Here is a 27,628-nt window from a genome sequence, read left to right on the forward strand (position 1 = left end):
CCAGGAAACAGTTGGTGCTATATGAACCTTTGTGCCCCTAACACCTGGAAGAAGTTGAGGCAAAGAACTGCTTGTGTTTAGAGCATGTACAGTGTGGGGAGGGTAGTATAAAGAGGGTAGTGTAATGGGGGTCCTGAGACTCACCATACAGCCACCACTTCTTTTGCACTCCCCCCATCTATTCTACCCCTGGCTCTGATTGCCATGCCTCTGGATAGGTGGGTTTTCCTCCTCGAAGGACAGCCTTGAACTCCATAGCAGCTACCTCAGGGGCCTGAGCTCAGCCTCCTTGTTTAGTAAGTGAAGTTAATCCACTGGCCTTCCCAGTGGGGGCTTCCACTGTAGGTAGCAGCTAGAGAACCTGGCACTGTTGGGAGGCTCCCATAATGAGTCAAGGTGTGAAATGTCATTGACAGCACAGCTAGTAAAGGCAGCAGCAGATGGGGAAAGCCTGGAAGGCGACCAGCACCTTGCTGTTTGTGTGAAACAAGATTCACTTAGCAGATGTAACCAAACTCTTTCCTTTCTTCTTTCCTATTTTTTCCTTCTCTTCCTTTGTTTTTTTAGAGAGAGAGAGAGGAGAGAGAGAGAGAGAGAGAGAGAGAGAGAGAATTTTTAATATTTATTTTTTAGTTCTCAGCGGACACAACGTCTTTGTTGGTATGTGGTGCTGAGGATCGAACCCGGGCCGCACGCATGCCAGGCGAGCGCGCTACCGCTTGAGCCACATCCCCAGCCCTCTTCTCTTCCTTTGTTTCATTTTTTTTTCATAAAATAGAATAGAAAATAGAGTACACTGCAGATACTAAGGGAAAGTCTCATTTTATGAAATGTTTGTTTCAATCATACATGTGTGTATGTGTGTGAAGGTATGTATACTGGCTCAGGAATGTAAAATGTAGCTCCTATTGATTGTTGCAGACAAAATGTCGAAATGACATTGTTTTTGTGGCCTCCCCCTAGGAAGTGACATTTGAGCTGAATCTGAAGCTACCAGGAAACAGGCATGTAGAAGAGGAAGAGGAAGCCTGGCAATGCTAGGGTGTGGCTGTGCCCACCAGGTTCACAGACACTTGGCTGCACCCCACTGCACACTTCCAGGCTTTGGGACTGCACCATATTGCATTAGGAATTCAGTGCATCTGTGCTGCTTGCTCCTAGGTCAGGCCTGTACTCAGCAGGGGCCAAACCAGTGAGGCTTGCTCATCATAGGGCTCAGTGCCCTGTAGTCCACCAAACTGGAGCCTGGAGCATGGTAGAGGCTCAGTGAATACTTACTGATGCCCCTCACCTAGGGGGCAGGATCTGACTTGTGTGGCCAGCCAAGGTTTGGGGCAGAGACAGAGGACTTGACTGGTTGGTTCTCTGGAGAAGGTGGCCTTGGAGCTGGGCCTATTCAGTAGGGGAGTGCTTGGATCCCCCTAAACTCAGCCTTCCAGCCTCGTTGAAGTTGGGCCTAGAGAAGAGCTCTGCAGGCCCTGCGGACGCTGAAGGTGAGCCCCCTCCCCCCCGGCCCCAGGGCCTGGCGGCCCTAGCGGGGCGGTGAGCTCATCCCGGTGGGGGGGTTGGGGGGGTGGGCGTCGCCAGGGGCAACAGGGCTCTGGAGCTCACGGCGCGCCCCCCGCACCGCCCCCGGCTTCTGGGTGATTTTACCAATTAAGGCTTTCTTGCCGGGCTGGGCCGGCCCGGCGCGGGGCGGGCGCGGGGCGGGGATGCGACCAACAAGAAGGCGGGCAGCGGCAGCCCATTCGCGTGGAGGCGCGCGGCGCTCGGCGGACTCCAGTAGAGCCCTGAGGCGCCAGGCACGGGCGCGGAGGCGAGCCGGGCGCCACCCTGCGGTTGTCAGCCGCTGGCAGGGGACAGCAGGTGAGTCCTCTGTGGAAGGCTCCACGTCGGACTGTCGCAGCGCTGCTCGTGGGCTGGGGTGGGTGGCGAAAGTGTGCGGAGAGGCTGGAAAATGCAGGCGCTCGCGCACGCCCAGATCCTGGGCAGGTGCAACTCGCATAGGTGAGCTCAGGTCCCACGCATCTGGGAAGGGTATCCAGAGTCTGCCTTCCATAATTTACCCATGAACGTATGTCTGTGCCCATAGTCTGGGAGCCCAAGGACACAGGGCTTCTGTGAGAGAGGGAGGATCTCTGAGCGTTTGGCATGAGATGGGTGGAGGTGTGGGTGCCCATGAACCCATCATTACCTCCCTGACTGGAAAAAGGGTCCCCAGATCAGGACCTTGTGTGCAAGGGAGGTGAGTGGCTACCTGTAAAGACATTTCACAGTACACTGAATGGGAATGGGGGCGATTCCCTTGCTGGTACAAGTCCACAAGGTACCAGTCTCTTTTGGCACAGGGGAGCTGATTCAGGGGCTGCTGAACTCCAAGGGGACTGTGGTGGGGTTTGGCCAGGCTCTTAGATTTCCTGTCTGGGCCCTGGACCCTGTCCCAGGTTGGCTCTTGAGTGGGATATTCACCGCCAGTAAGAATGTAAGCAGCAACAGCGCCAGATCCTCATGCCATCCAGGGCCAGGAAAAGTAGGTGAAACCCTCTGGCAGGCCCATTTGTGTGTGCTCCAGGCTGCACAGTCAAGGTGGGAACTTAGGAAATGAGTGCCCTCACTTGTCACATCTTGACTTGTCTTGCCAGCTGGGTCTTCTCACCTCACCAATCTGCTAGTTCCTTCCCTCCTGGCGCCCCCTGGCTACACAGGTCTAGAAAAGGCTTCTTGGGGATCCCAGCTGAAAAGCCCCTTGCACTGGGGATATAGTTCCCTGTGGGAGGGCCTGGCCTGGGGTCTGTGGGCCAGGGGTGGGGAAGTGGGCGGGACATGTCTAACATCCAAGAATCTACTCCAAATAAGGGAAAATATGAAAGCTCTGAATTTTTGCTTCCTGGGGCTACCCAATCTGGGGGCTTTAGGATGGGGCGACATCTGGTGGTGGTCCTATGTCCTCCACACTCCATAGTTAACTATGACTCAGTTTTCTTATTCTCTGACGATTAAGGAATGAACCCCAGATGACCCAGATGGATGGTACTTAGTGGAGAATCAATTATTGATGTAATTCCATCTCTGGATATTTCCTTTCCACTGGGGTGGAATTTTTAGGGGTTTTCTGTCACCACCCCTCAGCCCTCAGCTCTTAGACACTCCGGTGCATTTTATGCACTGTGTATGAAAGATGGAGGTCAAGAGAGGGGAGAGTGCAGGGGTGGGCCTCACTACTGAAAAATGCCACTTGGCCCCCTACCACCACCACTAGTAGGAAAACCAGTGGAGTTACAGGCAGCCTCAAAGCTTGGAGGCAAGGGAGATACCCACTGACATCACAGTCTCTCCACAGGCATGCAGACACCCAAAGCCAAGGAGAGTCATCCATATTTGGGCATGACCTGATGACTGACTCCTTCTCCCACTGGTCTTCAGAAGATAAATTAATTAATTATTACTAGAATTGAGCAGTATGGACAAGGATTTACCTTCTGGGGAAAAAAGAAGGAAACATTCTGGAGAGGGGAGGCACAGAGGACTGGGAGGGACAGAGTCCACCCTGGAGAAGAAGCCATAGGTAGGCTGACATCTCATGATTGAAGAGGGTTGCAGTCAGTGTCTTCTATACCTGTGCTTCTACTCTGTGTTTTTGCTGATCTCTGTACCATCTCTGGAATATGTACCAGAAAATTAACTTTCAATAAATAGTCTCACACTACTCTGGGAAAACAGCCCAGGCTCGTAAGCAAGAATTGGCAACCCCTATTCACTCCCTTTGATTTCCTGGCCCTCTGTCCTCAGGCCCCCTCTACACCTCCCAGTGACCTGGTCACCCCTGGTACCATCGGATTCAGGGGCCATTAGGCCAAGAGAGGCAACTGCCCCCAGGGCCCCAGGTGGACGTTATGGTGGTGTTAGGCGGGAACACGCTGTCTGCACGCATCACATGGCACCCTCTGCCCGTGCCCATTGGCACGCTTGGGCCCCTTCGAAGGCTGCTGCTCCTAGAGGGCTGGTGGCCTCCTGGCCCAGTGCCCCATTTCCTCCCGGGTGGAGCGGTGGAGCGAGAGAGCAGGCAGGGAGGTGGTGGGAACCAGCGGGCTCAGGTGCGCAGGCGAAGGCCTAGCAGATTGAGAGGGCCCGCCAGGGGCCAGGGATCTGCGAGGGGACTGCGTGGGGTCGCGGCCCTGCTAGGCAGCGGCTTTCTTGGCCTTGCTCACACAAAGCGCTCAGGCGTGCCCGGCGCTCACGAAGGGCTCACTCTTAACGTTGGGCACTTTCCACTGCTGCTGAGCAGGGTGCGGCCGGGTGACCCTAAGCCCTGCAGCCCGGGGTGGGGGTGACAGAGAGTGGCGGGGTGCGGGGAAGGGGTGGAACCTAAGTGACTCAAGGACCCCATCCGCCCCACCCCAACCCCCGTAGGGGCCTTGAGGAAGGAAAGTCCCTTGTAAGGGCGTGTCGGCTGGATCCTAGCGGTCATCCAAGCGCCAGACACTCATAAGCCTTTTGTCCCTCCAGGGTGTGTTTCCTGAAGCGCTAGCGCAGAGGCAGCGGGGCCTGGGCGCCTCCTGGCCCCCTTCTGGGCCCTAAGAGGGGGGATTCGGGTCATTACGGCTGCAGTGGGGGGCTTCATGGGGGCATTCCGACGGGCGGGGCGGGCGCGGCTCCGAAGCTCCACCCAGAGTCCCCGCCCCACCGAAGCCCCACCTCAGGCTCCGCCTTCTACCCGCATTTAAAGGGCTCGCTCTCTCCGCAGCACAACCTCTGTTCTCTGCCTCGCCTCTCACGCGCATAAGTGCCTGCAACTTTAATTAAAGGGCCGTCCCCTCGCAGAGGCTTCAGCACCGCCCCCCCAGCTCCTCGCGCCTCAAAATGAGTAGCTCCCACTCCCGATCCGGCCAGAGCGCATCGGGCGCGGCTCCGGGCGGCGGTGCCGATTCGCGGGACGCCGAGATGCCAGCCACCGAGAAGGACTTAGCGGAGGACGCACCATGGAAGAAGATCCAACAGAACACATTCACTCGCTGGTGCAACGAACACCTGAAGTGCGTGAGCAAGCGCATCGCCAACCTGCAGACAGACCTGAGTGACGGACTGAGGCTCATCGCACTGCTTGAAGTACTCAGCCAGAAGAAGATGCACCGCAAGCACAACCAGCGACCCACCTTCCGCCAGATGCAGCTCGAAAACGTATCGGTGGCGCTCGAGTTCCTGGATCGAGAGAGCATCAAACTAGTGTCCATCGGTGAGCTCTCGGGCTGCTCCCTGGCGCCGCGTGGGTGAGGGCGGGTGCTCTGAGCGTCCTCCCATCCCCCCTGGGCTGACCCCTCCTAGTTTCCCTCGCGGCCGTCGCACAGTCCCTTGGGCCTCTGGGCCATCCCTTTAAGCGCGGGCCTCAAGAACAAAGGCGCGCGGGCTGGCCCGCTGAGCGTGCGAACCGCTACGCGCCCCCGCTGGCCCGCGCCCAGGCTGAGCTCACATCCTCCACAGGCCGCGCCCCCACTGCTGCTCCCGCGCTGGTACAGGGCCTGGTGGGGCGGTCACTGACCTGAATCCTGTCCCTGAGGACATGCCCCATCCCCGAGAGGAGGAGATCCAGGCTCATCCCCTACAGCAGTTTAGAAAGGGCCCTCTGGTTTTCAGGTGCCTCTGTGGTTCTAAAGTAGGGATTGGAGCTTGTTGGTCCCATTGTCTAGGGCTCTCCTGGCTTCTGTCCCTGAAAGACGGCCCCTCCTCATTGAAAGTGGTTTCAATCCCCCAGTTTCAATCCCCAGAGAGAAGCATGACTAGCAAGACTGCACCCAAAGTGAGTTGGGTGTGGTTAAGTGAAGAGACCTGGCTTGTAGTCACTAACTTTACTGTTCATCATTGGTAACACTTGCTTCTATGTCAGCCTTGGTTTTCTGCATCTAGAATACAGGAGTTGGTTAAAAGTTGTTCCAGTGTGCAGTAGGTTCACTGCCAGCACAGTGTCCGTGTCATTGGACTGGAGAGACTGGCATTGGCCAGGCCTACTGAAGCATCTCAGGTCTTTCTTATAATAGGAGTTGCTCAATGAGAGGCAACAGAACTGGTGACTTGGGGAAATGTAGAACAGGGAGAGTAGAAGGGAGATGAACCTTCTTTTCTTCATAAATGAAAGAGGGCTTCCAGTTGTCTTTATGGCCCAAGAATGGTAATGCTGAGCCCAAGAAATTGAGGTACCACAACTTGGTTCTCCTGACCACTCAGGGGCAGGTCCCCAGAGCTGAACTTCTTTCTTTGGAATGCCATTCCACACTGGGAGGCCCACCCCCCAGTTCCAGCCTCAGTCTAGCCAAGCTGAGTCATTTCTGAGTCCTGGGGGGGGGTAACCGGATGTGGGGAGGCAAGCCACACCCCAGCTCTTTGGGGGGGTCTCCTCCCTCCTCCCTTCTCCCCTCCTTCTTGTGAGCTGGCTGGAGCAGGCCTAGTTCCCAGAGCTTTGCCATATAAGGCAAAAAAATGTTGGAAAGCAGCAGTGATTAGGGGAGGGAGGGGGCCGGCTGGCCCTGGGGCTGGGGAAAGGGGGTGGGATGGGGCGGGGCCATTTAACCGGGCAGACTCCCAGCCCTGGGCCCTGGTCCTTCCCTCCCTCTGGGGAGGGGGAGGGGGTGGCATTGGCCCACATGATGAGGACCATGGGAGGGTCTGGCCCTACCTGTGAGGGCTGGTGGGCCTGGCCTTGCCCTTCCTGTTGGAGGCCACTAAGGGCCTCCAGCCCCCTGAGGGCTCTTGTGCTGGACCCAGGAAGCCCCCACACTACTGTGTGCCTTGCATCCTTGGTCTTCTCTGATCCCTCCTCCCACAATTTGGGGACAGTAAAAGATAACTCTGAGGGGTCAGGACCAACCCATCTGGGAACAGCAGGGGTGGGGGCACTCTGCTTTGAGAAGCTCAGCTGGTGTTGCAGGTACTTTCATCCAGGCTAACAAGCCACCTGCCATTGATGGCTCTTTTGATGGTGTTCATTCCCTTCTCACAGTACCCCCACAGTTGACTCACTAGATAAGTATTCTGTGATTATAAGGGAAGCCAGTAGGGTTTCCAAAGATGAGCTCTCAGAAAGTCTGCTCCACCCACAGCCACCCACCCTTGAGGAGGCTGAGACCCAAAGGTGGCCTTGGGTGGGGCCCAGAGCAGTTGCCATGGTGATGATGGGGGTGTAGGGTGCCTACCCTAACCACTTCCCCTGTGGTGAGCATGGTGCCCGCTTGAGTACTTGAGTTGAGTCCGTTAGGTGGCAAGTAGGGCGGGTGATGGGTGGCAGCTGAGCGGGTTCTGCTGAGACAGCAGGACACAGGGACCCCACCCAAAGCCTCTACCACCCAAGCTCTTAAGCAGAGGCCTGTGCAGCAGAGCCAGGCTCACCCAGCCTCACCCTTCTCCTTCTCCAGCTGGATAAGGGGGGCCTCTACAATGTTTCCTGCTCTGTCACCCCAGAAGATCTCTGTGGGCCCTAGTGAGTCAGGACCATGTGGCCCAACCCCTGGTTCCTTTGAGCCCTGGCACTCCCCCCCCTCCCCCAAAGCAGTGCTCTAGCCTTCTGCCACCTCCTGACTTCTAGTGTGACTGAGGGGACAAGGATGTGGAGAGGGTGGGGCTCACACCCCATCACCCAAGGGTCCTTGCCCAATGCCTCTACTTCCCCTGCCTCACACCCACCACCCATCCACCCTGAAGTAGCAATTGTATTTCTCAACCATTCTTTGCCAACCCAGCCTTCCTCTTCCTTAGCCCCAGCCCAGTTTGTGGTCAGGGGCCCTGGTTTCTAGACCAGCTAGGGCTGGGCTATGCCTCCCAGTTTTCAGAGATCCTTGGAGACAGGGACAGGTCTCCATCTTGGCAGCTACAAAGTGTTCATCTCCATCATCCTCCAGTTACCTTGTGAGACGCTTTCCCTGGACCTGTCTGCAGGCTGGGACAGTCTTCTGCACTTCTTCTGGGCCCTGAGGTTTCTGGAAATGTCCTCCTATTTTCCTTGTGTGTTTATGGGTATCTTCCCTCTCCCCCAGAAGTCTTCACCTCTGATACCACAGAGAGCCTCTGGACAAAGTTTGCTTGATATCCCATCCCTAGTTGGGACAGGGCCTCTTCCCTGTGCCTCCATGTGCTGTGAGACCCTGGCCCTACCACCAGGGAGTGACCTGACTCCTTGTCTGAGGGCATTTTCCCTCAAGGCCATGAGGAAGCTGCCCAGTACTGCCACTTCTTTACCCCATAGACAGCAAGGCCATTGTGGATGGAAACCTGAAGCTGATCTTGGGCCTCATCTGGACCCTGATTCTGCACTACTCTATCTCCATGCCTATGTGGGATGAGGAGGAGGATGAGGAAGCCAAAAAGCAGACACCCAAGCAGAGGCTCCTAGGCTGGATCCAGAACAAGCTGCCACAGCTGCCCATCACCAACTTCAGTAGGGACTGGCAGAGTGGCCGGGCCCTGGGTGCCCTTGTCGATAGCTGTGCTCCAGGTGAGGGGGATCGGGCTGTCTGTGGGAGATCTGGAAGGTAGTTCTGTAGCTCCCCCCGACTCAAAGTACAATCTTCATTGTGTCACAGGCCTTTGTCCTGACTGGGACTCCTGGGATGCCAGTAAGCCTGTCAACAACGCACGAGAGGCCATGCAGCAAGCTGATGACTGGCTGGGCATCCCTCAGGTATGCTCCCTGCCTGGCCCTATTGGAGGCTATGGGGGACCTGTTTGCAGTGAGGAGTGCTCCAATGGCTCCTATCTTTTGCTTGTGACAGGTGATCACTCCTGAGGAGATTGTGGACCCCAATGTGGATGAGCACTCTGTCATGACTTACCTGTCCCAGTTTCCTAAAGCCAAGCTGAAGCCAGGGGCTCCCCTGCGGCCAAAATTGAACCCGAAGAAAGCCCGAGCCTACGGGCCAGGTAAGAGAACGCCTAGGGGTGTTCTGGTGCACCAACATCCTCCCCATACATAGTATATTGTCAGAATCTGGAGGACCCAAGGAGTTTGGGTGAAGTAACAGCTAGTACCTCTCAAACAAGTCAGATGGGAGTGCTTGCTTTGGCAGCAGAGATAGTAAAATTGAGATGATATGGAGATCAACACAAGGATGACACGCACATTTCTGATGTGTTCCATTCTTTAAAAAAAAAAAAGTCTTATCTGGGTGAGGAGGCACACTCCTGTAATCCCAGCGACTTGGAGGGCTGAGGCAGGAGGATCACAAGTTCAAAGCCAGCCTCAGCAACTTAGGGAAGCCCTAAGCAACTCAGTGAGACCCTGTCTTTAAATAAAGAATAAAAAGGCTGGAGATGTGACTTAATGGTTAAGCACCCCTGGGTTCAATCCCCAGTACAAAAAAAAAAAAAAAATCTGATGGGAATGGATCAGGATTGGTTAGAACAAGTCAACTGACAAGAGAGTGCTAGGAAGTTCCTCAAGTCACACAAGGCTGTGGGGAAATCTCCCCAGGGAGGGAGGACCCAGTGGGCTCCTTCTCCATGATTGGGAGATGAACCACAGCCCAGGGAAAGGGTTGGGCAATCACACTGGTGCAGGAAACCTGAGCGTTCCAGAAAACAGGCATGGGCCTGCCTCTGCAGCAAGAGCATGGCTGGGTCCTGAGGCCAGACTCATTGTGCTGGGTTTATGCTGAACAAACTTGCCCAGTTTGGAACGTGCCTGACTCGGAGGCTGGCAGGGAGGGGCACTGAGCCTGCAGAGGGATCAGGGCTCTAACACTGTGTTCCTGATACTCCTGAAGAGCTAGGGGCTCAGCTTGCCTGCCTTAGCATTGGATAGGGGGCAGGGGGTAAAGACATAAGGCTGGTGGCTCTTGTAGATGGCCTGTGACTTGCTCACCTTTCTCTGACAGGCATTGAGCCCACAGGCAACATGGTGAAGAAGCGGGCAGAGTTCACTGTGGAGACCCGGAGTGCTGGCCAGGGAGAGGTGTTGGTGTATGTGGAAGACCCTGCTGGACACCAGGAAGAAGTAGGGTTATACTAGTAGGGGAGGGCCCTGCTGTGCTCCCTTCTGGAAGAGCTGCTCTTAACAAAGGCTCATGGGGGGGCTCCTTCCTACTACAGGCAAAGGTGACTGCCAATAATGACAAGAACCGTACCTTCTCTGTGTGGTATATCCCCAAAGTGACGGGGACTCATAAGGTGAGCTTTCAGCTGGCAGGGAGAGTGGTGGCCATGGGCAGTGACTAGAGGTTCCTGTCCCTGCCCTCATGACTCACTCCTCCTGGGAATAGGTGACTGTGCTCTTTGCTGGTCAGCATATTGCCAAGAGCCCCTTTGAGGTGTATGTGGACAAGTCACAAGGTGATGCCAGCAAAGTGACTGCCCAGGGCCCTGGCCTGGAGCCCAGTGGCAACATCGCCAACAAGACCACCTACTTTGAGATCTTTACGGCAGGTGAGGGAAGGCTACTGAAGCCCGGGCAGCCTGAGAGGAGAGCTGTGCTGGAGCCTGGGACCTAAGCCTATGCCTTGTGACAGGAGCTGGCACGGGTGAGGTGGAGGTTGTGATCCAGGACCCTGCAGGACAGAAAGGCACAGTGGAGCCTCAGCTGGAGGCCCGGGGTGATAGCACGTACCGCTGCAGCTACCAACCGACCATGGAGGGCGTCCACACAGTGCACATCACCTTCGCCGGAGTACCCATCCCTCGCAGCCCCTACACTGTCACTGTTGGTCAAGGTAGGCCCAGCCCTGGCCACCCCTCTGCCCCCACTGTGGTGTTGCTGCCTGGGCCTCGTGTGGGAGGGGGAGCCCTTTGGTGCAGTCCCTCTCCAGCCCCTGCCTGGGCACCCCTAGTCTCTGAGTTTCCACTATCTGGGCACGTGCTGTCTTTCCTCCCTTGCTGGGGCCCTCCTTCCTCCTCCTCTTCTTCTTGCCCTTCTCCGTCTCTCCTCTCCATGCTTTTACCTTCGGAAGAGCTCGCTCCAGCTGTCTAGAAACCTGCTGCTCTCTGCTCTGCCCACAGGGTCAACGGTACTTGGATCCATCTTCCTCTTGGAGGGGAGGGTTGGGTGGATGTCTGTGGGCTGGGGTCAGCAGGTGGGAGGAAGCCTGTCATGTCTTGGTTTGGTACACAGGTCCTGGGGTCACAACCCCTTCCAGTTCTTACTTGCATGTGCCTCACTAGCCTGTTGGGCCAAGCTCTTAGGGACCCTCCAATCCCAATAGCCTGGTCCTGTGGGAGGCTGGGGCAGGTAAGGGGACACCCAGCTCTAGCTCCCAGCAGCTCAGCCAGTTCCTCTACCCACAGCCTGTAATCCAGCTGCCTGTCGGGCTGTTGGCCGAGGCCTCCAGCCTAAGGGTGTGCGGGTGAAGGAGACAGCTGACTTCAAGGTATACACGAAGGGTGCTGGCAGCGGGGAGCTGAAGGTCACTGTGAAGGGCCCCAGTAAGTTGGTTGGGGTTGGGATGGGTGGCAGCAGCCTTCAGGGTCACTGCTAGGCAGTCCTGAGGCCCTCCTTATCTTGGCAGAGGGAGAGGAACGTGTGAAGCAGAAGGACCTAGGGGATGGCGTTTATGGCTTTGAGTATTACCCCACAGCCCCTGGCACCTACACTGTCACCATCACATGGGGTGGCCAGAACATTGGGCGCAGGTGAGGCTCCCAGGCACTCTTCCCCACCAACCAGCATTTTCTAAGTCTTCTGTCTGTCTGACAATGGGGGACCAAACTGGTCTTCTTGCCTAGCCCACGTTGCTGGGCACGGGATGGCTCTTCTGTAGGATGGTGCCTCTCAGTGCTCCCCTAAGTGGCTCTTCTATTTGCAGTCCCTTCGAGGTGAAGGTGGGCACTGAATGTGGCAATCAGAAGGTGCGGGCCTGGGGTCCTGGGCTGGAGGGCGGTGTCGTTGGCAAGTCAGCAGACTTCGTGGTAGAGGCAATTGGGGACGACGTGGGCACCCTGGGTAAGTTGGAGGCTTCAGTGTGGGCCCCTGTGGGTGGAGGATGGCAAGGGCAGCCCACCCTGAGTCTCCAGGGCATCAATGGGACTGATGGTTGTTGTCAGGTTTCTCCGTGGAAGGTCCATCACAGGCCAAGATTGAATGTGATGACAAAGGCGATGGCTCCTGTGACGTGCGCTACTGGCCCCAAGAGGCTGGCGAGTATGCTGTGCACGTGCTGTGTAACAGCGAGGACATCCGCCTCAGTCCCTTCATGGCTGACATCCGTGATGCACCCCAGGACTTTCACCCAGACAGGGTAAAGGGCGTGCAGCACTGGCCTGAGTCTCTCCTGCCTTTGCTTAGGAAGCCCACTGGGGGTGGGCACATCCCTGTTTTGTCAACCAGGATGGGGTCCTGAGCCCAGGCCCTGAACTGGTATATCCAGCACCATGCTCCTGGCACTCTATCCCCAGCTGCCACACCTGGCTTGTGGTTTGGTGGCCTTGACTTGGTCCCCTGAAACTTGGGTGTTCTCTTACCAGGTGAAGGCATGTGGGCCTGGCTTGGAGAAGACTGGTGTAGCTGTCAACAAACCAGCAGAGTTCACAGTAGATGCTAAACATGGCGGGAAGGCCCCTCTCCGGGTCCAAGTCCAGGTGCGATGCCCTTTGCGTTGGGGGCAGGGTAGGCAGGCACCTAGGCCTGAGCACTGACCAGCAGGCTGCCTGCTTTTACCAATCTTGCAGGATAATGAGGGCTGTCCTGTAGAGGCATCAGTCAAAGACAACGGCAATGGAACTTACAGCTGCTCTTATGTGCCAAGGAAGCCAGTGAAGCACACAGCCATGGTGTCCTGGGGAGGTGTCAGCATCCCCAACAGCCCCTTCCGGGTGAGCTCATTTAAAATGGACAGCTCAGTACTAGTACATTCACTGAGTTGTGCAATCATTACCACAATCTAAGTTTAGGACAATTTTCATCATGCCCAGTGAAACTCACCCTCCCACCTCTCCCCTCCCCCAGGTCCTGGCAACCACTAACCTGTTCTCCCACTGTATGAATTTGCTGCTTCTGGGCCTTTCATATAAATGGAATCATATACTATGTGACTTTTTGTGTTTGGCTTCTGCACTGCATATCCTGTTAAGTTTCATCCACACTGAGCATGTGTCAGTGCTTCGTTCCTTTTTTAAGAAAATACTTTTTTTAGTTATACCTGGGCACAATATCTTTATTTGGTTTATTTATTTTTATGTGGTCCTGAGTATTGAACCCAGTGCCTCACACATGCAAGGCAAGCGCTCTACCACTGAGTCACAACCCCAGCCCATGCCTCATTCCTTTTTATGATCAAATATTTCATGGTATGGATGGACCACATTGTGACTATCTTTTTTTATGTGATGGACCTTTGGGACGTGTTTACTTTGGGGCTATTGTATATAGCACTGCTAGGAACATTCATGTAAAATGAGTTTGGTGGATCTAGGTTTTTGTTTTTCTTGGGTAGCTATGTAGGAGCAGAGCTGTGGTGTCATATGATCTCTGTTTAATCTTTTGAAGAACTGTCAGACTTTCCCCAAGGCAGCTGCACCATTTTGCTTATCTTACACCAGTAGCTGAGGGAGCCTCTGCCTCCCCAGGCTGGTCATGTCCTGCACTTGTCCCTGTACTCTACAGGTGAATGTGGGAGCTGGAAGCCATCCAAACAAGGTCAAGGTGTATGGCCCAGGTGTGGCCAAGACAGGGCTCAAGGCACATGAGCCCACCTATTTCACTGTGGACTGCACAGAGGCTGGCCAGGGTAAGGCCTGGCCCTGGGTGGGAAGACCAGAGGGGGGAATATCCCCACAAAATCCCAGCTTCTGCTGATTCCCACCACGACAGGTGATGTCAGCATTGGCATCAAGTGTGCTCCTGGTGTGGTGGGCCCTGCTGAGGCCGACATCGACTTTGACATCATCCGCAATGACAATGATACTTTCACAGTCAAGTACACACCCCGTGGAGCTGGCAGTTATACTATCATGGTCCTTTTTGCTGACCAGGTTGGTCTACTGCTTCTGGCCCCTAGATTGCTGGTTGTTGAGGTATTGCTCTTCTCAACCCTTCCCCTACCACCTACAGGCAACACCCACCAGCCCCATCCGGGTTAAGGTGGAGCCCTCCCATGATGCCAGCAAGGTGAAGGCAGAGGGCCCTGGCCTCAATCGCACTGGTAAAGATGAATACTCTGGGAAGTTATGAGACATCAAGGGTGGGGGTGCTCAGAGCAAGGTGCCCCTGTATATGGTTGTTTTGTCTCCTTAGGCATTGAGCTTGGCAAACCCACCCACTTCACTGTCAACGCCAAAGCTGCTGGCAAAGGCAAGCTGGATGTCCAGTTCTCAGGTCTGGCTAAAGGGGATGTGGTGCGAGATCTGGACATCATTGATCACCATGACAACACCTACACAGTCAAGTACACTCCTGTGCAGCAGGTAGCCATCTTGACCCCCTGCAGCCACACCCCTCCACTACAGTCATCTAGTCTGTGGGCTTCCTTGGGCTAGGTGGGCTGCTCCAAGGGGCTTCCCATCAAGTCTGATTTCTCATCTGGGAAGGGAGCTGGGGAGTAAAGCCAGTGTCTGAAGCCCTCTTCCCAAGCAGGGCACTTGCAGACCAAGGAGACCAGGGTATTGACTGATGATTGTTGCCCTTCTGTACCCCTCTCAGGGCCCAGTAGGTGTCAATGTCACTTATGGAGGGGATCCCATCCCCAAGAGTCCTTTCTCAGTTGGGGTGTCTCCAAGCCTGGACCTCAGCAAGATCAAGGTGTCTGGCCTAGGAGAGAGTGAGTAGTTGAGTACTTTCTGTAGTCACTGAAGAGCACCCAGGGCCTACCTAAGCTAGGTGCCATGGTTCTCTTTTTCTCTCCTTTCTTATCTCAACAGAAGTGGATGTTGGCAAAGATCAGGAGTTCACAGTCAAGTCAAAGGGTGCAGGTGGTCAAGGCAAAGTGGCCTCCAAGATCGTGGGCCCCTCAGGTGCAGTGGTGCCCTGCAAGGTGGAGCCAGGCCTGGGGGCTGACAATAGTGTGGTGCGCTTTGTGCCCCGTGAGGAGGGGCCCTATGAGGTAGAGGTGACCTATGATGGTGTACCTGTGCCTGGCAGCCCTTTTCCTCTGGAAGCCATGGCCCCCACCAAACCTAGCAAGGTAATTGGGATTGGGAGGCTCTAAGGGTGGAGCCCACTGTGCTTTCTGAGGGTCCCTGGGGGGCACTCCATCTTCTTCAGACTTGCCCCTATAATGGAGAATGGTGGCATAGCTTTCGGCAACCTGTTCATGTTCCTGTTTGGTAGGGGAGGAAAACCAGGGCAAAAGGAGGTTTGCTGGTGGTGGTGCAGTCTCAGCTTCCAACCTGCTCTTCCCTTAGGTGAAGGCTTTCGGGCCAGGGCTGCAAGGAGGCAGTGCAGGCTCCCCTGCCCGCTTTACCATCGACACCAAGGGTGCCGGGACAGGTGGCCTGGGCCTAACAGTGGAAGGCCCCTGCGAGGCGCAGCTTGAGTGCCTGGACAATGGGGATGGCACATGTTCTGTATCCTACGTGCCCACCGAGCCTGGGGACTACAACATCAACATCCTTTTTGCCGACACCCACATCCCTGGCTCCCCATTCAAGGCCCACGTGGTTCCCTGTTTTGATGCATCCAAGGTCAAGTGCTCAGGCCCTGGGCTGGAGCGGGCCACTGCTGGAGAGGTGGGCCAGTTCCAAGTGGACTGCTCAAGTGCAGGCAGTGCAGAGTTGACCATTGAGATCTGCTCCGAGGCTGGGCTGCCGGCTGAAGTGTACATCCAGGACCACGGTGATGGCACACACACCATCACCTACATTCCTCTCTGCCCTGGGGCCTACACTGTCACCATTAAGTACGGCGGCCAGCCCGTGCCCAACTTCCCCAGCAAGCTTCAGGTGGAGCCTGCTGTGGACACCTCAGGCGTCCAATGCTATGGGCCTGGGATTGAGGGCCAAGGTAAGGAGGCCTGCTCTAGGGTACATGGGGGAGTTCGGGGGGGGGGCAGGGTCCCTGTAACCCTGGCTTCATTGCGTCCCTCTCCAGGAGTCTTCCGAGAGGCTACCACTGAGTTCAGCGTGGATGCCCGGGCTTTGACACAGACTGGAGGGCCACATGTCAAGGCCCGTGTAGCCAACCCCTCTGGCAACCTGACTGAAACCTATGTGCAAGACTGTGGTGATGGCACATACAAAGTAGAATATACACCGTACGAGGAGGGTATGTGCTGGGGCTCTCTTGGGCAGGCAGGGCAGGTGGGGCAGCCTGGGCTCCTCCTGACCTGGCCTGCCCTCCAGGACTCCACTCTGTTGACGTGACCTATGATGGCAGTCCTGTGCCTAGCAGCCCCTTCCAGGTACCTGTGACCGAGGGCTGCGACCCTTCCAGGGTGCGTGTCCATGGGCCGGGCATCCAAAGTGGTACCACCAACAAACCCAACAAGTTCACAGTGGAGACCAGGTGAATGTGCTACCAGGGAGGCAAGTGGGTAGCCAATGGGCCTGGGAACCCCAGGGAATGACAGGCTATTTGCTTGGACCAGGGGAGCTGGCACAGGTGGCCTGGGCCTGGCTGTAGAGGGCCCCTCAGAGGCGAAGATGTCCTGCATGGATAACAAAGATGGCAGTTGTTCAGTAGAGTACATCCCCTATGAGGCCGGCACCTACAGCCTCAATGTCACCTATGGTGGCCACCAAGTTCCAGGTGAGGAGGTGACAGTGGGACAGGGCTAGGACTGCCTGATTATGCCTACACTGACTTATGAAGCTGCCATCCCTCTGCCCGAATCCCAGGTAGTCCCTTTAAGGTTCCTGTGCATGATGTGACAGATGCATCCAAGGTCAAGTGCTCTGGGCCAGGTCTGAGCCCAGGCATGGTCCGTGCCAACCTCCCTCAGTCCTTCCAGGTGGACACAAGCAAGGCTGGTGTTGCCCCGCTTCATGTCAAAGTACAGGGGCCTAAAGGTGAGTAAAGGTTTACACACCTGGGAGCAGGAGGTCAGGGAGGTAGTGACCTCTTTGAAGTTTAGGGAAGGAGCCTGAAGGCCCAGTTTGCAGTTGGTAGAAGAGCCTCAGATGACAGCAGAGCTAGGTAGAAACCTGGAGAAGGAACAGAAAGGACTTGTGTACTGAATAGATGTAGCAAGAGGGAGGGTAGGCTTAGGACCATTCCTAGGGATGGGTACATGAGGACATGGCAAGGTCTAGGCTAGAGGCCGAGTCCCAGTCATACAGTGGTACAGGTAAGAGGGCCAGGGCCCAGAGAGCCATCTGAGACTTTGTCCCTGGGACTGGGGCCAGGCCTGGTGGAGCCAGTGGACGTGGTGGACAACGCTGATGGCACGCAAACTGTCAACTATGTGCCTAGCCGAGAAGGGCCCTACAGTATCTCAGTGCTATACGGGGAAGAAGAGGTGCCCCGGAGGTAAGAACTGGCCTGTTGCCTATGCTGGGGGCAGCCTGGCTTCTGAGAACTGTCTGGCCATTCACAGTTTGCTGGTTCCACAGCCCCTTCAAGGTTAAAGTACTGCCGACACATGATGCCAGCAAAGTGAAGGCTAGTGGCCCCGGACTCAATACCACTGGTGTGCCGGCCAGCCTGCCTGTAGAGTTCACCATTGATGCAAAGGATGCTGGAGAGGGTCTACTGGCTGTCCAGATCACAGTGAGTTCATCACCTTCCCAAGCTGCATTGCAGCTCCAGCCATAGGCAAGAGAAGCAAGGGGGCCAGGCCTGGGTGACTGGACTGGGGGGCTGCAGGTGGGGCAGACAGGCCAGGACAGGTCTCTAGTCTCTCTAGGGAGCTTCACCAGGAAAACAGGGAAGGGCAAGCCCCCTCTTCTGGTTTACTAAGGCTGTGACTAGCTCAGGATCGTGGTGACAGGAATAGGCTTGCCTGAACACAATCTCTCACTGCTGACTTTGAGCACAGGACCAGAGCCTTTAATGCTTCAGCCCCAAGTCTGGAATATTCTCATAGGGCAGGTGTAAGAATATGACCCTGAGATCGTCCATGCAAGATCCTCCTAGTGCAGGGCAGGCTCTGCAGCCAAGGTTGGCTTTGCCTAATTGTCAGGGAATGCTGGATGTTTTGGTGATTCCATTCTGGACTCTGCTCATGGCAGAAGTAAGGGACAATCTTAGATGCAGGCAGACCTTTGGGACTTGGGTGAATGAGGGGCCAGAGGCTGTCCCTGTAGCAGCGTGCTTGGTGCTCCTTGAGGAAGGCCTGAGGCACGGCTGGGCCTAGCTAAGCTTCAGCCAACCTCCTTGCCTGTGCTCTGCTACACAGGACCCCGAAGGCAAGCCCAAGAAGACACATATCCAAGACAACCATGATGGCACATACACAGTGGCCTATGTGCCAGATGTGACAGGCCGCTACACAATCCTTATCAAGTATGGTGGTGATGAGATCCCTTTCTCTCCATACCGTGTCCGGGCCGTGCCCACTGGGGATGCCAGCAAGTGCACAGTCACAGGTGAGCCAACCCACCAGTGGCCACTGCGGCGCTCGGCACGGGGCTTGGGTGTGCCTGTGTGCAAGGGCTCGCTGCTTGGGCGGCGTGTGGGAGTGGGGGCCGCCCCCTTGAGTGACTCACCTGACCTTTCTCCTTGCTCTCTGCCCTCTCACCTCAGTGTCAATCGGAGGTCACGGGCTAGGTAAGCTGCTTGCTGGGGCCAATGCCCCTCCTGCCCAGAGGGGCAGCTTCCTTTCCTCTTCATTGCTAATTTCCAGGACAGTTCCAGCTGCAGCTCTAGGCAGAGACAGAGTGGGGAGGCTGCACAAGATAAGGCCATGGGCTGGAGGGTTAGGGCCCAGGGAGGTTTCTGGAGCTGAGCATGAACACTCCAGCTCTTCCCCTCTCTGGGCTTCCATTTCACCATCTGAGAACTCGGGTTGCAGCTGAGAGCTTTGGGGTGAGGTGTATCCTGAGAGGCATCCCACTGGGGACTTTGGGGTCTGGGGATCTTGGCACCCCCAGGAAGCACCCGGTGATGGGCAGCGGGTGCTTCCTTCTCACAGGGGCTCCTGCATGGGCTAAGGGGACAGGGGCCTTCCCCACTCACTGGGAGTCTTTAGCCCTGATCAGATCCACAGACCTCCATCCCCACCTCCCAGGGGCCTCTGCGTCCCAGGCCGGGGGAGGTGCATGAGCGGGTGGGGCTGGCTGGTAGTGCAGTAGCGCCAGTGTCGACTGCTTGGGCGGCCAGCATGGCAGGGCCCAGCCCAGCCTCAGAGCCCCAAAGTGCACTCTGGCCCATCTTTCTCCTTCTCTCCTTCTCTATCCCTTGAGCAGTGACGTTATTCACATAGTCCCCAGCTAGGCATAGGGTTTGCCTGCCCAGCCAGGGACAACCCAGAGGTGCTGATAATAGGCTGCAGCTACTCAAAAAGGTCTCTGAAGGCTGCAGGGCTGGCACTTGGGCAGGTGTCCAGGGAGAGTTAGAGGGGTGGATAGGGTTTTGTGGCAGGGGCTAGATAACTTTGTAGAATAGGCTATAGGATCGGAAGTGAAGGTGTGTCGGGGGCAGAGGGGCAGCAGAAGCTGGGCATTGGGAAAAGCCTGATCTCGGGGCCTTGGCCGGTGGTCAAGGGCAAGACTCAGAGTGGCCTTGTTTCCCAGGCCACTGTGTGTGTGGAATGGAGGCAGGGAGCCCCACTAGAGGGTTTAAGTCGCTTTCAGACAAGCCAGAGGGTTGACTTGGGCCAGATGGGTGGCTGTGGGGCTTTAGGTGGAAACCCAGTTAGGAAGTGTACTTTGAGGATGGTGTGACTAAGACCTGCTGATGGCCTGGGGCTGGGTGGGGAAATGGGAAGTCAGGGGAAGTGATCAGGATGGGTCCCAACTCACTAGGTAGATGTTGTAGGGCAGGCATGAGTGAGGCCTCACAAGGCAGCATGCACTGCAGGTCAAGAGTCAGGAGAGCTGTGGAAGGCCAGCACAGAGCCTAGTGTAGTGGGAGCCCTTGGCTGAAGGGGGATATGGTGGCAGGCTGGCCAGGGGGCCCCTTGAACTCAAGCAGGTTTGGTGCTCCCAGCTGCTTTCCTGGCGGGAGGCCGGGCTGCAGGGGTGCTCTTGCTGCCAGGCCACACAGCCCACAGCCTCCTGAGCCTCCACAGCTGAGCTCCAGATCATAACGTCACTGTCCCTCCCCTTTCCTCGGGCACTATGGGGCCCTAGAGGCTGCTCAGCCGCTCTGCTCTTGCAACCCAGCAGTGATACCTGTGGCTTGGACCTCCTGTCCCCTGTCCCTGGGTGCTGCCATTGCTCTGCCAAGCCTGCTGTGTTATGCTGCTAAGATGCTAACCCTGCTGCCATCCTGCTCCTTGCTCCCGCCTGCGCCGGGCTGCGCTGTACTGGGCTGCCTCTTACCACAAGCCTCTGGTTAAGCGAGCGTTCTCAGTTGTCAGGAAACTCCAGTTTCACCTTCAGGCCTGGGGGGATAGCGAGGCAAGTGTCACATCCCCCACACTGCAGCAGGACTCTTGCCTCACTGCATCCATACACTGCATTGGGGCCAAGGGCAAGGCCACAGGGAAACAGGCAGCCATGGGCTCAGCCAGAGTGCTGGTGTTAGGCAGCGTGAGTCATGGTACTGGCTGAGGCTGTTAGCAGGGGAGGTGGCATTAAGTTCTTGTGCCAGGATGGGCTCTTCCTTTTCCTTCTGGCACCTGGGTGCCACTCATTGGGCCTCTCCCATGTGGGACTTGAGCTTGAGGTGGTTAGGAGACTCCTTCCTGCCTTCTGAGAAACCACTCGCCATCCCAGCTTGGGGGACAGGGTGGGGTAGGAGGCCTGGCTGTGCTTGGTGGTGGCAGTTATAGGCCTGGATAGGCAGCAGGCTGATGGGAGTAGTTTGAGTACCAGGCTCACCCACTGGCCCCGCTTTGGGGACCTACCCTGCCCTACCAGGTGCTGGCATCGGCCCCACCATCCAGATTGGGGAGGAGACAGTGATCACAGTGGATACGAAAGCAGCAGGCAAAGGCAAGGTGACCTGCACCGTGTGCACCCCTGATGGCTCGGAGGTAGACGTGGATGTGGTGGAGAATGAGGATGGCACTTTCGACATCTTCTACACAGCCCCACAGCCGGGCAAATATGTCATCTGTGTGCGCTTTGGCGGCGAGCACGTACCCAACAGCCCCTTCCAAGTGACAGTGAGAAAAGGCCAAGGATGGGTGGGCGGGGATTTCTGGGCAGATCCTAGCCTGCCCCTCCAGGGGTTCCCTTTGTGGTGAGTCTCCAGTTCTTGCTTTGCCCTGCAGGCTCTGGCTGGGGACCAGCCAACGGCACAGGCCCCATTACGGCCTCAGCAGCTGGCTCCACAGTACACCTATGCCCAAGGTGGCCAGCAGACCTGGGTAAGGCCTGACCCACCTCTTTTTGGCACTGGCTATCTGGGTATTCCTGTGAGGCCTTGTTCTACCTCATGTGGGAAAGGACCCTAGATCTTTCCTTAGCCCCTCACCCAAGCCCTCTGTCTCCACTGCAGACCCCAGAGAGGCCCCTGGTGGGTGTCAACGGGCTGGATGTGACCAGCCTGAGGCCCTTTGACCTTGTCATCCCCTTCACCATCAAGAAGGGCGAGATCACTGGTGAGCAGGGGCTGGGAAGGAGCTTGGAAGCCAAGGAGGCCAGGGTGTGCCAACGGCTGCCCTGACCCCAGACCTGCTGCCCTGCAGGGGAGGTTCGGATGCCTTCAGGCAAGGTGGCACAGCCCTCCATCACTGACAATAAAGATGGCACTGTGACTGTGCGCTATGCGCCCAGTGAAGCTGGCCTGCATGAGATGGACATCCGCTATGACAATATGCATATCCCAGGTGTGCCCAGCCTACCCCTGCCCACCCTACATGATGCCACTGCTGCCACCATCTCACAGAGATGGGAGTGGAAGGGGACACAGGCTGATATTCCTTGGTGCCGCCAATTCTTGCCTCAGGAAGCCCCCTGCAGTTCTATGTGGATTATGTCAACTGTGGCCACGTCACTGCCTATGGTCCTGGTCTCACCCACGGAGTGGTCAACAAGCCTGCCACCTTCACTGTCAACACCAAGGATGCAGGAGAGGGTGAGCAGCAGCTCTAGACCTGACCTACTCTGTGCCTGAGGTGTCCTCACTTGGTTGGAGGCTGGACACAAGATTGTGTCCCTGGCCTTTGCTTGGTTGCTAGGTCTCCAGATCCTACCCTTCCTACCCTCAACCCTTAACTCTCTCCAGGGGGCTTGTCGCTGGCCATCGAGGGTCCATCCAAAGCAGAAATCAGCTGCACTGACAACCAGGATGGCACATGTAGTGTTTCCTATCTACCTGTACTGCCTGGTGACTATAGCATCCTAGTCAAGTACAATGAGCAGCACATTCCAGGCAGCCCCTTCACTGCCAGGGTCACAGGTAGGTGGCACAGTGAGCAGTGACATAGGCAGACAGCAGGGTTGGCACCATGTCCTGTGGTTAGACGCAAAGTGATAAATGTCCTGCCCTCCCACCAGGTGATGACTCCATGCGGATGTCCCATCTGAAGGTAGGCTCTGCAGCCGACATCCCCATCAACATCTCAGAGACAGACCTCAGCCTGTTGACAGCCACTGTGGTACCACCCTCAGGCAGAGAGGAACCCTGTCTGCTGAAGCGGTTGCGTAATGGCCACGTGGGTAAGAGGCTGAGAAGGAGCCCAGTGTTTCTAGAAAGGAGGGAGGCTGTGGGCCCATACCTTCCCTGGTTGACGACTGTGTCCTGTGTCCAGGGATTTCATTTGTGCCCAAGGAGACAGGAGAGCACCTGGTACATGTGAAGAAGAATGGCCAGCATGTGGCAAGCAGCCCCATCCCAGTGGTGATCAGCCAGTCAGAGATTGGGGATGCCAGCCGTGTGCGGGTTTCGGGCCAGGGCCTCCATGAAGGCCATACTTTTGAACCTGCAGAGTTTATCATAGACACTCGGGATGCAGGTAGGCAGTGTTGGCCTGCCAGCTAGGGTGGTATAGCTGTGCTTGGAATTTTGGCTCATGGTTGTCCATCTACCAGGCTATGGTGGGCTCAGCCTGTCCATTGAGGGCCCCAGCAAAGTGGACATCAACACAGAGGACCTGGAGGATGGCACGTGCAGGGTCACCTACTGTCCCACAGAGCCTGGCAATTATATCATCAACATCAAGTTTGCTGACCAGCATGTGCCTGGTGAGTGCAACACCACATGCCTCTCCTGCCACTTGGTGGCCCTTCTTACCACACCCTAGAACCTACCTTCAGCATGTAACCTCTATGGGACATGGGTTGTACTTTCTTCTGCAGGCAGCCCCTTCTCTGTGAAGGTGACAGGTGAAGGCCGGGTGAAAGAAAGCATCACACGCAGGCGACGGGCCCCTTCAGTGGCCAATGTTGGCAGTCATTGTGACCTTAGTCTGAAGATCCCTGGTAGGAATTCAGGGAGCCCAGGGTTCTGGGCATTCCTAAGCACAAGGGGTGGGTCCCAGAGCTCCTGCTCACCAACCCATCCCCCACTTGCAGAAATTAGCATCCAAGACATGACAGCCCAGGTGACCAGCCCATCTGGCAAGACCCATGAGGCAGAAATTGTGGAAGGAGAAAACCATACCTACTGTATTCGATTTGTGCCTGCTGAGATGGGCATGCACACGGTCAGCGTCAAGTACAAGGGCCAACATGTGCCTGGGAGCCCCTTCCAGTTCACTGTGGGGCCCCTGGGTGAAGGGGGAGCCCACAAGGTCCGTGCTGGGGGCCCTGGCCTTGAGAGGGCTGAAGCTGGAGTGCCAGGTAGGTATGCTTGTCCACAGAGCTCATGTTTTCCTGGGTGGACCCAAGGTAGGGGTGGGGTTAGAGGAAATAACTAGCAGCCATGTTGGTTTTGGCCATGCTTGGAAGGGGCTTAGGCCATGGAACCAACCCTCTATGAGGACACACTGCTCTTCCGTAGCCGAATTCAGCATTTGGACCAGAGAAGCTGGCGCTGGGGGCCTGGCCATTGCTGTTGAGGGTCCCAGCAAGGCTGAAATCTCCTTTGAGGACCGCAAGGATGGTTCCTGTGGTGTGGCCTATGTGGTTCAGGAGCCAGGTACTGGGGGCAGTGCTAGCTAGAGTTGGAGGAAATGGGGCCTGAGTGCAGGTGTTGGCCCTGGGGGCTGCAGATAGCTGTGCTTGGTTCCCATCCTCCACCTTGAAGTCCAAGGTCACCAAAGCTATTTGAGGGAGGCAGGAGGTCTGAAGGTTGACAAGTTGGGGTCTCTCAGTGTGCCTTCTGTGGGCTGGGCCTTGGGGTCATGTGGTATCTCAGCCTTATTCTCTCTCCTTAGGTGACTATGAGGTCTCAGTCAAGTTCAATGAGGAGCACATCCCTGACAGCCCCTTCGTGGTGCCTGTGGCTTCTCCGTCTGGCGACGCCCGCCGCCTTACTGTTTCTAGTCTTCAGGTGAGGCACTGAGAGAAACTGCCCACCTGGGGCTCCTGGGCCCGGCCAGACCAGAGCAACTATAGAGAGCAGGCCTTGGCTTTGTGTCAAGTGACCTACCCAGAATAGTTCTGGGTGCCAGGCCTCTGCTCTGGCCGGGTACAGCCCACGCTTGGGGTTGGCAGGCAGTGCCCTGCCCACCGCCTGGAGTTTTTCTCGTGTCTCAGGTCTAAAGGCTTTGAACAGAAGCCTGTGCCCTTTGAGCACCAGGGCTGCGGTTTAAAGAGGGACAGCCTGTCAGGGCTGGGTGCTTCCCACAGGGTGGGGCTGCTTTCTCTTCCTGCCACCTGTGTGTGTGTGTATGTGTGTGATTGCAGAACATGAGTCTGGGGGGCAGGGGACTATGAAGTATGCTTATGGCTTGTTGACTTAATAAATTAGTGGCTCTCCCTCTTTAAACCAAGTTGGACGCCAGGTGGGTAAGTGCAACCCTGTGGGCCTCCTGCTTATGGGGCTCTGTTTTCCTCCCCTGCCCTGGTTCCCAACCACTCCATCTAACCACATCTGCTATGCTTCTAGGAGTCAGGGCTAAAGGTCAACCAACCAGCCTCTTTTGCAGTCAGCCTGAACGGGGCCAAGGGGGCGATTGATGCCAAGGTGCACAGCCCCTCGGGAGCCCTGGAGGAATGCTATGTCACAGAGATTGACCAAGGTGAGGCCCTGTCCCTGCCCAGTCATCCAGCCATCTGTCCTGGCCCCACCAGAGGCAGCAGGCCTCCCCAGGGCATGATCAGCTGGCTGGAAGCAGGCTGAGAATAAAAAGGAAGGTACAGATTCTGTAAACTGCCAAAACTAGTTTTCAATACCTGGGCCCTCTCAGCCAAGAAACCCGTGATACCTAGATCCCCAAGGGCATAGGTTTACTAGTCACAGCTACTAGGAAAACCTTCTGCAGGCAGTGCTGGTCTCCAGAGGGAAAGATGCAAAAGCTTCAGGGCTGCATGTTCTTATAGTGAGGGACATGGCCTTAATAGGTTTTGTTCACTAGTTTCACAGCCTAGTCCTGTCCCTTCCCAGCTGCATGACCTGAAGTGAGTTCCTGTCCTTCTCTGAGCCTTATTTAATGTGCAAGTGATGTGACATTCATAAGGAGGCAGCAAGGCAGGCATTTTGCTTGTAAAGGGTAAAAATGAGCCTCGACGGTGAGCTACTTAGAATCTCTAAAGTTTCAGCCTCCTGGTCTGTGTTGTGGGGTGTGGGTAGAGGTGCCCAAAACAGCCCTGGAAGCAGCAGAGTGGGCCCCGTGGAGCTGCTGGGCTCTCATTGGTAATCAAAAAAAAAAAATGGATAGAGCTAGGACTGAGGCCCACAGCATGCCCTTCTACTCCTCAGATAAGTATGCTGTACGCTTTATCCCACGGGAAAATGGCATCTACCTGATAGATGTCAAGTTCAACGGGACCCACATCCCTGGAAGCCCCTTCAAGATCCGAGTTGGGGAACCTGGGCATGGAGGGGACCCAGGCTTAGTGTCCGCCTATGGAGCAGGCCTGGAAGGTGGTGTCACAGGTAGGTCTGTGTGCAATTTTCACTGCAGATACAGCTGCTAGGGTCCTGCTTCTGAGCCTTTGGTGGTAAAAGGAAGCATGTGGAGGTGACAAGCCTGTGCTGGGTGGCTGAGGACAGGGATGTGGGCTAGGTGGGCTCTGTCTGACCTCCCATTCTCCCAGGGAACCCAGCTGAGTTTATCGTGAACACGAGCAATGCAGGAGCTGGAGCCCTTTCGGTGACCATTGATGGCCCCTCCAAAGTGAAGATGGATTGTCAGGAGTGCCCTGAGGGCTACCGCGTCACCTATACCCCCATGGCACCTGGTAGCTACCTCATCTCCATCAAGTATGGTGGTCCCTACCACATTGGGGGCAGCCCCTTCAAGGCAAAGGTCACAGGTGAGCCTAAGATCAGGCTGTTGGCACCTACCCAGTGACTGACACTCTAGCCATCTCTTAGCCTCACCTATTTTGCCCTGTAGGTCCCCGCCTTGTCAGCAACCACAGCCTCCATGAGACATCATCAGTATTTGTGGACTCCCTCACCAAGGCTGCTGGTGCCCCACAGCATGGAACACCAGGTCCAGGTCCTGCCGATGCCAGCAAGGTTGTGGCAAAGGGCCTGGGGCTGAGCAAGGCTTACGCAGGCCAGAAGAGCAGTTTCACAGTGGACTGCAGCAAAGCAGGTAGGCAGCTCTGCCCCTGTCTTCCAGAAAGACCAGACCAGAAATAATGGGATGAAGCCAGGTGTGGTAACATATACCTCTAATCCCAGTAGTTTGGTGGGAGGCTGAGGCAGGAGGATTGCAAGTTCAAAGCCAGCCTCAGCAACTTAGTGAGACCCTGTCTCTTAATAAAGAATAAGGTCTGGAGACATGGTCAGTGGTTAAGCCCCCTGGGTTCAATCCCTGGTGCCAAAAACAAAGAAATAATGGGATGGGAGGTATGGGAACCACCTTTAGGGTTGTGGCTGTCATTTGTAATGTCACTTCCCATGTGGACCTCTCTGCCCCTCAAGAAATGCCTTGGGGAGCTGGAATTTCCTCTGCTTCCCTGGGTAGGGGAGGGTGCTGGCAGCTTTCTTGGAAGGGCTAGTGTCCCAAAACAGGTAGAGAAAAGATATGGGAAGGGGGTTAAGGAGGTTAGTCACAGCTGAAGGAAAGCGACTGGGACCTGAGACTGTAGCCCTTCCTACCTCAGGCAACAATATGCTGCTGGTGGGAGTCCATGGCCCAAGAACACCCTGCGAGGAGATCCTGGTGAAGCATGTGGGAAGCCGGCTCTACAGTGTCTCCTACCTACTCAAGGACAAAGGGGAGTACACACTGGTGGTCAAGTGGGGAGATGAGCATATCCCAGGCAGCCCCTACCGTGTCATGGTACCCTGAGCCTGGTGCCCATGCTAGCCAGCAGCTTCCATGACAAGAAGTTTCCCCATGCCTTCCCAATCCCCCAGGCAGTCCCCCCTTCTTCCCTTGAGCCCTGGCCTGCCTTGGCCACCCCATCACTGCAGTTGCCCCTGTCCTACGCTGTGCTCACCTGCCTTCCCAGCCAGTCTTTAGCCTCTTGGCTTTCCCTTGGGCAGAGGGAGCCACTTGGTGGCACCGCTTGTCTTCTTTGTTTTGGGGAGGGGTACGAAGTGGGGGTCTTATGCACGACCACCTGCTAGTTATCTTTCCCAGTCAAGAGGAATAAAGTTTTGCTTCCATTCTGA

The 27,628-nt window shown here is 56.1% G+C and overlaps 1 protein-coding gene across 3 annotated transcripts; it reads left to right on the forward strand.

The window, feature by feature from the left end:
• The first annotated feature begins 1,142 nt into the window (after window positions 1–1,142).
• On the forward strand, window positions 1,143–27,628 carry Flna (filamin A). 3 transcript variants are annotated; one of them, XM_026381063.2, is made up of 48 exons: window positions 1,143–1,493; window positions 4,745–5,233; window positions 8,231–8,479; window positions 8,568–8,665; window positions 8,757–8,904; window positions 9,858–9,976; window positions 10,072–10,149; window positions 10,242–10,404; window positions 10,488–10,688; window positions 11,260–11,397; window positions 11,481–11,604; window positions 11,778–11,914; window positions 12,016–12,209; window positions 12,436–12,549; window positions 12,640–12,783; window positions 13,574–13,697; window positions 13,781–13,941; window positions 14,021–14,111; window positions 14,204–14,373; window positions 14,609–14,726; window positions 14,827–15,089; window positions 15,310–15,907; window positions 15,995–16,168; window positions 16,246–16,408; window positions 16,491–16,651; window positions 16,741–16,911; window positions 17,248–17,371; window positions 17,455–17,611; window positions 18,240–18,429; window positions 18,587–18,610; window positions 20,866–21,113; window positions 21,222–21,317; window positions 21,449–21,551; window positions 21,639–21,779; window positions 21,899–22,027; window positions 22,178–22,351; window positions 22,450–22,611; window positions 22,704–22,907; window positions 22,984–23,136; window positions 23,251–23,373; window positions 23,467–23,733; window positions 23,894–24,031; window positions 24,270–24,385; window positions 24,944–25,076; window positions 25,757–25,933; window positions 26,095–26,313; window positions 26,397–26,600; window positions 27,115–27,628. In XM_026381063.2, the coding sequence occupies exons 2-48, from the start codon at window positions 4,861–4,863 to the stop codon at window positions 27,300–27,302; spliced, it is 7,944 nt and encodes a 2,647-aa protein (XP_026236848.1). In that variant the 5' UTR covers window positions 1,143–1,493; window positions 4,745–4,860; the 3' UTR covers window positions 27,303–27,628. The 3 variants fall into 3 exon arrangements, with proteins under 3 accessions (XP_026236848.1, XP_026236846.1, XP_026236849.1); XM_026381061.2 differs by lacking the exon at window positions 1,143–1,493 and adding an exon at window positions 1,752–1,866; XM_026381064.2 differs by lacking the exons at window positions 1,143–1,493; window positions 18,587–18,610 and adding an exon at window positions 1,753–1,866.

Source organism: Urocitellus parryii, chromosome X (genome assembly GCF_045843805.1).
Source record: "Urocitellus parryii isolate mUroPar1 chromosome X, mUroPar1.hap1, whole genome shotgun sequence".
Taxonomy (NCBI): domain Eukaryota; kingdom Metazoa; phylum Chordata; class Mammalia; order Rodentia; family Sciuridae; genus Urocitellus; species Urocitellus parryii.

Bases quoted from the DNA above. Each gene is read 5' to 3' on its own strand.
- Flna (XM_026381063.2), top strand. From the start codon at position 4,861: ATGAGTAGCTCCCACTCCCGATCCGGCCAGAGCGCATCGGGCGCGGCT. The intron at 24,032-24,269 runs GTACTGGGGGCA...CTCTCTCCTTAG, and splicing joins CTATGTGGTTCAGGAGCCAG to GTGACTATGAGGTCTCAGTC. The intron at 25,077-25,756 runs GTGAGGCCCTGT...TCTACTCCTCAG, and splicing joins TGTCACAGAGATTGACCAAG to ATAAGTATGCTGTACGCTTT.